The following is an 11,252-nucleotide window of genomic DNA, read 5'->3' as shown; positions in this document are numbered from 1 at the left end:
CGCTTCCACTCCCCCCCCCCCACCACCACTTTCCTGCCTGTCTGCCGACCACTCTGCACCACATGGCTCCCAGCTGCATGGCCACGATGACAGGACTCAGGAAGAGCCAGCCCAGCCCTGAGGACTGGGTGATTGCCTGTAGTCCTCCCCTGCCCCCCTCGCCTCCCTGCCCACAGTCCAAGGCCAGAAGCCTCTGCTAGACAGAGGCTTCCAGCTGTGGGGGGCAGGGCAGGGCCAGGCAGGCCTTACTGTTGCAGGGTCCTGCTGTGGTTTCCCCTGGGTCCTACTGCCCCTAGCTCCTGTCATCTTTGACAGGCAGCCAGGAGCAATTAAATATTAATTTTCTATATTTTTTAGGGGCCTTGCAGGCCAGATAAAATGGCCTGGTGGGCTGGATCCAGCCCACAGGCCTTATTTTGCCCACCCCTGCTACACACAAAACCCTTCTCCAGCACCAACTGTAGCTCCACCATTTGTTGTTACTTGTGTGGGAAAAGTCCTGCCTTTCACTCCCATGTACCACCTCAGATATCGTTTGACTAAGGCACTCCCTTCTGGGAAGATGACCTTGATTTAAAGACGACAAAATCTGGCTGGTGTGAACTAGACGAGAGAAAGTAAAAGACATGAGCAACCAACCTGGAAGAGGTTAAAGACAGACAAGTGGGCTTGCACCTCTGAGAGCAGAGCAGCTCCTGTAGCCCACAGCCTCAGTACTCTCATCCCTTTCTATAACTGAATTGCACCAACCAGTCAACAGGGATTTGGATCAAAATGTCTGGGCCATTACTAGAACTCGGTGCTGCCTCCTTACAGTCCTTCTCTCCCCTTGGAACTGAACTACAGCAGGCCTGCATCTGCTAGACAGCTGTTTTAACTAGCATGGGAACTGTACCCTCCTGTCTATCCATACAAGAGTGATGCCAGAGTCCTCGCACCTGCTTGCAATGCTCACAGTTTCCCAAATGAAGAAGTGCTGCCTCTCTGTTTGCTCACTCCTGACATGTGACCCAGTGCCACTTTTAGGCCTGCCTCTGGCAGAATATTTACTTTAGCGACCCTGCTTTGTGGCAGGGTAATTTCATTGTCTGGTGTTTCTGTCAGGAAAATTAATTACCAGTCTAGCTCACTGGCTTTTTCACCCACACATCACAGGACATTAAAAACAACCTCCAAGGAATTTTATTTCCATAGACTTGGGCTGTAAGAGTTGGGCTCCTTTTGATTTTTAAATTTGCCACACTCCAATATAATCTAACACCTTCTTGGACTATGTGAAATGAGTTTGGTTGTCTCAGTCCAGTTTTAAGTGAATAAGTATCTATATCACATAAAAACATGGCAACCATCAGCACTAGCTGACACCCTTAGCAGAGACTCCCCTCCCACCTCCAGGGCTAGGTACAGACATTCAAAAAAGCCCAAGAAGAAATCAATCTAAGGTATGCGGTCTTCTGTAAGCAGTGTTGTTTAGATCAGGTGTGAACAAAACACACATTTTTAAACCAGCCTATGGGCACATCTACACGAGATGCTACGTCGCTGTAGTGATGAGCTACAGCAACATAGCTTGTTGCTACAGTGACATAGCATCGGTGGGCATGACTCATGACACAAGCTACTGCACAGTAGGGTGGCAGCTGGGAGCTTGTTGCTACTGCGCAGTAGGGTCATAAACGACCCGTGCGCTGCCAGGACTGTGCACTAACTACAGTTACTACACAGTCATTTAGTACTTGCTAAAGCAAGCGTGCCAAATTTCTGTTAGGGGTATAGACTGGTTTATGTGCCAAACTGCTGTTCTGTTATGGGTATAGACTGGTTTCCAATCACTTATACCAGTAAAAATGTAATGTCTGTATCTGGCCCAGGGGAGGTCATTTCAATAAAGGCCAGGAAGGCAAAACTTCAAAGTTGTTACTTGTTCTGGAAATTAAGAAAGGATTTCAGTATCCAAGACGTCCTCTCTGGAACTTTTCAGTGACTTCTAGAAAAGATAAACCACAAACCAATGAAATCTATTCACAGCCAGCTGCTGTAATTTATTCCTTGTCCAAGCTGGAACTTGTTTCAGTTCTTCACTGGACAGAGGACTCCGTTTCTCAACTCAACTGCTACCCTGGAATTCACAGATCAAAGCAAGGCAAACTTTAGTTGGGGAAGGGAGCTGCGGCATCTGAAGACTGAACACTTTGCCAGGGCCAAATACTGCAAGGTGTCAAGCACCTTTAACTTCTACTGAAGTCAATGGCAATGGAGGCTGCACAGCACCTTGACAGTATCAGGACCTAACCCTGTCTCACCATTCTTCATTCCAGCTCCAATCCAGAGCTGTTTCTCACCAAAACAGATAAGTCCATATTCTGAAAGTAGGATACTGCACCTTGAAGGGAGAGCGTCTTCTAACTCTGATGAGTTCCAGATTTAAATAGCTATCCTTAGCCTCAAAGCCCTGTATCACAACAACCACCCTTACTTTCGTCAATTGACTGGAGAGTACCAACTTGCCATTTTCCTCCAGATCCATGGACTGGCTGTCAGAGCTGCGTCTGAGCCATTTTGAGCACAAAACACTCTGTGCACATACTCTCATTCTCTCTGTCAAGTGCTCCTCTGCTTTCACTCATTCACTTTGCCGGGATATCAGGTAAGCAAAGTTTAAGGTCCAAAGAGACTGTTTAGTCAGGAGTGTCTCTGAGGGTCAGTAATTGAGGTCAACCTATTGCCTTCCCACCAGTTCCCATTCAGGCAGACAGGCCCATCCTAAATAGTTCCTTACCAGCTAAAGGAGTCCCAGTAGAATGACACTCTTTCCAACATAGTGATCTAATACCCTACCCCAGGTGATGCCCAGCTCCTATCACTAAATACCCAAGTTTCTCAGGTGGTAGTGGCAAGCACTACATTTTCATTCATAAGGAAAGGCAGTGGCTCTGGAGGGCACTGCAAGCAGTCCTTTATTTTTCACTCTTAAACCGTGGACACACCTATTTCCTGTTAAGGATTCTGGGTGTAGTCCAGCAGTCATTTCCTGTGCTACATAGTATTACTGCAACCACGGCTAGGGGATGTTCACAACATTATGTGCTCACATTACCATGCAGATACCCATAAGCCTAGTTTTCAGGACGTTTAAAACACACACATACACTTCAAATGCTCATAAATCTATATCAGCTATATGAGTAAAGGAATTTGGTGATGGCATATGTTACGGGACACAAATATTACGTACAATAAATATATACTTGCCAGTGACATGGTTGCTGTTATCCTTCTGTTTCTAGGCAAAGTAGTATGTATTTGGAAGTATTGGGGGAAGGAAAGGGGCAGAACTTAGTGTGTATTTACCAAGTGCATGCACAGTTATTTCTGTCTTTTTAAAACAGGGGGCAGGTTACATTGGAATTACTTTTGGACCTGATAAGAGTAAATACCAAGTAAGGTTCAGGAACCTACAATTATTACAAGGTATTTAATAGCAAATACATCATAGAATCAGGAACTGAAAAAATTTCCTACTGACTCTTACTATTAGGAACCTAGAAGCAAGCTGACTAGTGAGGGTGGAAATTACTTACATTGCATCATCCCCCAAAGGCTCTGCCCCTGCGATCGAAAGGAAGAAAACAGTTGCATATTGTCAATCCAATACCTGTGTAATGCATCTGGACAAGTGTAACTCACTACCTCTCTTTTGCCTTTGTTTATGCTCCTTCTTCCTCCCTGCTTTGAATCTAATTTTTCTTCTGCCCTTCCCCTCCTATTAATATAACATGCTGCATCTTTCCCTGTTGGTCTTCAGCACCCATTTACCTGTTTCCTTAACTTTCTCCCCCTATTACTGTCTCACCTAATTTTCCCTGCCCTTTTCTGTATTGTCTTTTTCACCTCCTCCTCACTAGCTCTGTCTCTTTTTTTTCTCCTTCTAGCCAATCAGTATGGTTTTTGCTTGCTTCTCCCCAACATCCTTGAGCCCAATTTCTCACACATTCATATATGGCACAGAAATGCAAAATACCTAAGCACAAAAAGTAGGTGTCCACCATACTCTGCAAACCTGCGTTACTAAAATAAAGGGTTGGGCAGATTCAGATTTGTGCATCTGCTTTTGTGGGCTCAGTTACTTTTTTGTGCCCAAAACTGACACATAAGTCAGGGATTGGCCAATAACTAGGGGTCTACTTAATTCACAGTTTTGCAATTTTCATGGAAAATTTACCAGGAAATAGTGTGCTGGCCACAATTTCCCGCAAAAATCAACCTAATTCCCCCAGTATATTATTCATATAGTGCACTGTTTTAGAATGTCCCAGTGCTTACTGCAATACAACGACAACACAACAATCACTGCAGCCATAGATCACTTGATAGATAGTTATTGTCTGTTAGTGATGTAGACTAAGTGAAAGTGCCACTCAGTGACGTGAAAATGCTTCTTTTTTAGGTTAGCATTAATCAGTATTTCCAAATACTTTCTGTAGAATGCTAGATATAACAATAAAGTATATGTTACAATTCATACTGTATATAAGTTTATATTGACAACATATTTACATTTAGATTTATAATAATATGATAAATGATATAATTTACTTTCTGCAGAATTTGCTACTAAATGATATGGCGTATGCCTCTCTGCCAATCAGTGGCAAGGTACAGGGCCACCAGGAGATGCCCACGAAATTGGCTCTTCATGGTGGGACCAAGCCACGAAAATTGTTTTGCCTGGCCACAAGTTAAGTAGACCTCTAATAGTAACTGTGATCTTCTCTGGGATTCCTGAGTCTGCAAATAGCAGATAGCAGAGGCTCTCTTACACTAAAAAATTCCTGTTGGTTGATCCCAGAACATACCTATGTAAACTGCAGTAGTGTGGAAGCCCTGCCTTATGCCAATGCAGCACACTAGCATGGAAGTGTGTATAGTCCAGTATCTATGCATACACCAGTGTGAAGTTCCCCTAATGGACACAAGACCTAAGAGGAAACCTCCTGCCTACTTCAACAAGAGGCAGACGAAGAACACACATAAGGAAAAGATGGAAGCTCTGAACTGCAGTTACACACACAGCTGTTCACAGAAACAAGACAAAAGATTCAGAAATGGTTACTTTTCCCTTGTCATGTTGCTTACTGAAGCCAAGGACTGAAATTTTGCAGGCAAAAACACTGTGAGCAGCTTGACAGTAAGAGGAAGGGATGGACAGTGGGAAGCAAAAGCTTCTTTCAGGGTTATGGATCATTGCTAAATTGCTTTATCAATTATTAAACCTATCATTCAACCCATGGTAACCAAAATGTAGCAGATAAACCCGTTCTCATCTCCTCTTTACCAGCTGCTCCCCTCTTCCTAAAGCCAGAGGGAAATCAAAATTCACCTTGTTTTGACTTCACAGGCATCATTTTTCCTGTGCCTTGGAAATATGAGTCCTCTCCAACAGGATGAAATGAGGGATATTATGGAGAGAGAAGCCTTCTGAAAGTTCAAAGCAATAATACAAAAATAATTCATCTGCTTTTTTGGTAGTGGCAGGGTTAAAATGTTTACCTGTCAATAAAGTGAGCAGACCTCACTTACTGGTGGTTCATAGATTTGCACTCACCCTTCCCATGTGATGGATTTAGAAATGCAGAGAGGAACTTACACAAAACCAAACAGAATGGAGCAGAATTATCCTGAGTGATAATAAGCTTGTTAATAATAAAAACTATTCTGCTTGGGGGCTGAAAGGGAACAAAGAAAATTTGAGATCTATGATTCAAGGGGGTTAAAACTTAAGAAGTTGTTGTGCAATAGTTAGACATTTGAGTCAGCATAACTTTTTGGCAGTAGTCCTGTACAGTTGTTGGCCTGGCTATGACCCAAGTTCAGTAAGGTACATCAGCATGTGCTTAATTTTAAGCACATACTAAGATCCTAGTGAAGCAAATAGGACTTTGGTAAGTAGTTAAAAATGTATTTAAGTGCTTGCTAAATTGGAATCTTTGGGCACGTCTTTTTCATCCTGCAACTTGAAACCCATCAGATGAGGCAAATGGAACCAGTACCAAGAGCCGGGAGATGTGCTAAGCCTATTTCAGCTGGCAGCGTATCTCCTGAAAGAGCCTCATCTCACTAATCACAATCATAATGCTCTATGCTGAGCTTCAGATGCACGTACCTACACATTTCCAAGAATACAGGCTGTGCAAAGTACCCCCACCATCATCTGTGATTCTTGTTCAGAAGTTTAGAAACTTGCAAGAGGAACAGTGAAGAAACAACAATATTTAATACATTACAATCTCTCATCATTATCTGAAATCAAGGGTGGAACTTGAAGGTCCAAGCCAGGGTTTCTTCCCAAGTATTGAAAGAAATTACAGAATAGAAGAAATGCAATTTTAAAACAGCAGCCATGAAATGGATGAGCCACAATGTACTGGGCATGGAGTTCTCCTCAAGGAGGCATCTGACCAGAAGGAAAAGAATCTCAATTATGTGCTTCCATTCACACCACTGCAATGAAAGCACAACTCCAGTTCTACTGTCTGACCCAGACTATGCAATTTATGCAAATCCAAGCTGCTCTCACATCCCTCAGAGCCAAACATCTAATTGCACCAAGCTTTGGCTCTAAGTTGTTGTTGCCCTTTCTTTATCTATTGTTGTTGCTGTTAAACATTTTAAGACTATTTTTTTCTTTGCTTTAGACAGGAAAATACTTTTTTTTAAAAGATGTGGTCATCAAAGGTGACTTCTTGACACTTACCACCCGCCCTTCCTCTACTCCCAGTTTGACAGAAACATCCAGCTTTTACCTCTGGTGATTCCAAGCCCAGGCCCCTTGCAGATGAGCCCAACAAATTGGTAACTCTCCCTGCTAGTCCCACCCAGAGCAGACCTGCAAACTCTATCAGGTTTTTGGTGCTTTCATAGGATTAGACTGATGAGCAAGACAACTATCAACGTAAGAGATGCCAGAGGCATTCTATCTAGACCTCTAGTTTAGACCATGATCCCACAGCTGGCTTCACCCAGGCAGGCACCTGTACACAAGGCAAAGCCAGATTCAGGATGTGATATTTGTTCAGGTTTTTATGGCAGTCAGGAACAATAATACTAGGTCTTCCATGGCACTTCTCAACCTCCAGGGATTTTACCAAGCCAATCAGTATTTTCATCCCCATTTTACACATACAGAAGGGAGGTGAAGGGTCTTGTCCGAAGCTACTCAGGCCAGCTGATGAGCTGGGAACTTAACCAAGGAAGCCCGAGTTCCCCACATAATATATATCTGCTTGGATACACTGCCTCTTACCAGTAATGTCTGCTGACCTCACAAGATTGCTCAAAAATGAAATGTTAATCATTTGAAGCCAACAGTAACAACTAAACATTTAAAATATTTATAAACAATTAAACACTTGAAGCTTCAGCCTAGCCTACTTAGGAGCAACTTGTACCACAAAACGGTAGAGAGACCAGGAGATCAAAGTTCGCGGCACAAAGTGCTGAGAAAAAACACACAAAAACGATTCCCCTTCACAGAATGAACCAAACAGATGCATCATGAACTCACCTCCTTTTGGTAACTATTGATAGTTATTTACTTGGATATGAACAATCTAAGAGCCACAATAAGGACCCCATTGTGCTAGGTGCTGTACAAAATCATAACAAGACTACAGTCTTTGTCCACAAGAACTGATCATCTAATTTGAAATCCACAGTCATGCAGGAAAAATGAGATCTACCTGCACTAGTATTACTCTTAAATATTTGCTAAGCACTGACCATGTAGTCAGACTACACAAGACATACAGGCCCTGACCCAAGAAGTTAACCATCTGAGGTCTGGAGCCTACAAGCTCAGATACACGAGTGACTGTATGCATGTGAGTAGTTTCACAATGTAGTCTCAGCAACCTGGACAACTGGCATGACATATTCAGTTATTTAAAGAAAACACCAAAATAAGGGCTTGGCAAATTTCCATGAGGTTTCAGGCGTCCTTTCTCAAGCTGCTGAAACCACACAGTTCCCCCTAACACAAACCTGCTCCCTGTATGCTTCAGTTTAGGAGACCTCTTGTGTTGGAAGTTCAAAACCCTAAAATGAACCATGAAAATATCTTAGGGTAACTTTACACGTGCTCTGGAGGTGAGGGAGGCACTTTAATTAGAGCAGCTCTTGGGAGCCGCTCTAATTAAAGTGCCCACAGTGTCTTGCATATTTAGTGTCCCACATTTCAAAATTGTGGCAGGGGCACTTTAACTAAAGCTCATTCGACAAGCTTTAGTTAAAGCGCCCCGTTGCCATTTTGAAGCATGGGGGATGCCGAATACACAAGACACCTAGGCTGCTGGAGCGCACTAATTAGCATTAGCTTGCTCTGGCAGACTCAGTTAATCAAGTCTGCTCCGACGCGCTGTAATTACAGCACATCAGAGCAGGTGTCCCACGTGTGTACAGGCACCCTTACTGCCTTCTGTACCAAGGTATCAGTGCCTGAAGGGCATCCCAAGACAACTCCTTTGGACAGTAGCTGTTCTAGCATCCTATGAGTGACATATGCCTCAAATGCAGAAAGAATGGGCTCTCTCCCCTCCCTGCACTCCAGACCCCATGCACAACTACTGTCCTTCCCATGTCAGATCTCCTGCAACAAAAAATGTCCAGCTCCCTCCCCCACAAATCTCTGTTACTCTCTCCCCTTCTTTATAAAGCCCTTACAACTGGTTATGGTGAAAAGGGGTGATGCAAAATGAAATATTTAACTTTAAAAATTCAAAAAACAGCTTATGTAGGAGTGTGTGTGAAGGGAAACTAGATGCGTGTAGCTTGTTGAGAAAAACACAAAGACATGTGCATGAAAGGGTAACAAATAATATAAAAACATCCTAAAACATTTCTGTTGCAAAAGTTACTTCACATTTTACTTAAAGTAGTTACACTAAAAATTCAATTGTCCTCCTAAGGTTACCGTATGAAATCTGGAGAATAAATCCAATCACTGAAGTGTGAAACAGAGGGATTTGAGTCCTGCTGTAAGCGCAAATTTCAAAATAATCTTAAGTAGAGAGTCACTCACAACACCTCCATAACATGTCAACACATAGTCATATACTAGTTTTGGGGACTCTTCAAGTGTCTCCATTTACAGTTTCATTTTTTCTTGCCAAAACAAATCCTTGAACTTACCCTGATGTTCTTAAAAATATAAACATTTCCTGAATGTTAAAATCTTAGGCAGCCATGCCACAGACCCATTGGAGATGTGAAACTTGCCGATTTTGTCACGGAAGACAAACATTTCCTTATCTTAACCAGCCAAGAATCCATTTTGTAAGTATTTCTGTGCAATTAACTTTAACTTCTAAGTTTCCCTTGGAGCTCATTGCTATAAGTTTGTCATTTCTTAATTACAGTATTTTGCAAATAGCAAATAAATAATTTATAATTCTTATAAATGAAGAATTCCCATACAGCAAGAAATCTTTTGTATTAGAGGACATTCAGTAGTTACTTCAGGAACACAAATGCATGAATGAAAATAACTCCCCAAGACATGGAAATATAGGCCCACCCTTCCTACAAATGGGAACCCTATTGAATCTGTGTATTTGTGTGATTATCATGAGTGCCCGTGTCACAGATATCTCCACACATTTCTTCCAAATCCACTGGAATCTTCCAAATTTTAGCGTGTTTGCAATTTTGCTTGGGGGTCAGAAACACCTTATTCTGAAACACCAGAGCCAAATGTATCATCTTCCTCTCATTTATGCTGGCTTGAAGCATCCATGTACTTTCCAAAGAGCTCCATGTCTATAAACATAGCTGTGACTCCTCCCTAGGTTGATCGCTGGGGGCTATAGTTCAAGTCAGCTGAACACAGAAAGTGACACTCTATACTTGAAAGGTTAAGCAGCGGCAAGTTCAAGCAGCAGGTGAAACAATGGAAGCATCATTTCCCCATGACAATGTCTTTATCAAGGCCCAGGCCACAAATCTGAGGACATGCACTGATCTGCCTCTTACACTGTGCAACATCACTCTGTGCCATAATACAAATCTTTACGGCCCAGGTTAGGTTGCATTAGTTTTTCTGCTGTGTGGCACTCTTTCCCATTTCTCACAATACCCTCCACATACACCTGTATCTACTTTAGCCCTAGAAATTGTTCCACTTGGTTTAACCACCCAGGTCTGCCAAGTCAATACCATTTTTAGCCGAGTTGTCTATTGTCACCTGAATGGATGAACTATCTCCACTATCATTAACTGTTTCCTGGAATGAGAATGGGAAGGATCATCAGGTTTCTTCAAAAAGTATAATTTCTAATTACCCTCAATATGATTCGCTAACAACAAGTAGATGTTTTGAGCAAAAAGCTCAGGCCATAACTGGATGCATTACACACAAACAATATGGGGAGGAAATAACTATATTTCTTCTGCTGTTTGGAGCGGAAGTTCATGAAAAGGTCAGAGAAAACAATGCGGGCCATCGATCAGCGAGACGGCTAACCTAGAAAGGTTGCTGTATGTTCCAACCTCATTTTTCACATCTGTAATTACCCCACAGTCTCCTCCCGCCCTCCTGTCCCAAACGCCCCACCCCAGCCCGGGAACTGAATATGAACCACCACAGGTTTATTAATTATGCATTTTGTTTATACTTGCTGCTACTGCCCTGCAGCCAGCCACAATGGCTGAAGGATTAAGCAGCAGAACTCCTGTTAACCCCACAGAGAGATGGAGAAAGGGGCCTGATGGATTTATCTTCTTCCTGGCGTTGACCGCTGAAGGTTCAGAAAGGCCGGGTGGCCATGCATGGGCCCGAGGGAACGTGGGACGGGGTTGTGAGGTTTGCCATGCAGCACAAAAAGGCGAAGCAAGGGGTACGGAGGAAACAGGGTCCCACTTCCACATCCTGGAAGCTTGCGCATAGCTTAAACGTTTTTCACTGATGTCAAAGCATATTTTCTCCATTTAGCAAACACTATTTTGATTGCACTAAGATGCCAGTCCTGCAAACTCAACCCAGACTTTAAGAGTCAAGCTCAGTTCACTTCTCCCTGCATATGCCCGACCAGTAATAAACATCCTGCAGGCCAAGTTAAACCAGTACGCATTATTATAGTGCGATGGAGTGGTGCAACTCAACTCATGATCTAAAGACAAATGCACTGCAGGAGACTGAGTAAATTTCTATTGCAAAGTATGGAACAATGTTGCTGATAAAAACATGCAAGCTTTTCCCT

The 11,252-nt window shown here is 42.8% G+C and overlaps 1 protein-coding gene across 3 annotated transcripts in view; it reads right to left on the bottom strand.

Moving 5' to 3' along the window:
• The window catches only part of HIPK2 (homeodomain interacting protein kinase 2), a 213,064-nt gene that overhangs the window by 65,818 nt on the left and 135,994 nt on the right, over positions 1 to 11,252 (bottom strand). The window contains exon 2 of one of the 3 annotated variants that reach the window (XM_019515385.1): positions 3,582 to 3,609. The exons of the other annotated variants lie outside the window; for them this stretch is intronic. Within the exon in view, the coding sequence (XP_019370930.1) occupies positions 3,582 to 3,609 (28 nt within the window). The remainder of the gene's footprint in view (positions 1 to 3,581; positions 3,610 to 11,252) is intronic. 3 annotated transcript variants of the gene reach the window in all.

This window comes from Gavialis gangeticus, unplaced genomic scaffold (assembly GCF_001723915.1).
Source record: "Gavialis gangeticus isolate Ggan-Ray unplaced genomic scaffold, GavGan_comp1, whole genome shotgun sequence".
In the NCBI taxonomy this organism is placed as follows: domain Eukaryota; kingdom Metazoa; phylum Chordata; order Crocodylia; family Gavialidae; genus Gavialis; species Gavialis gangeticus.
This window is presented reverse-complemented; position numbering and strand designations above follow the sequence as displayed.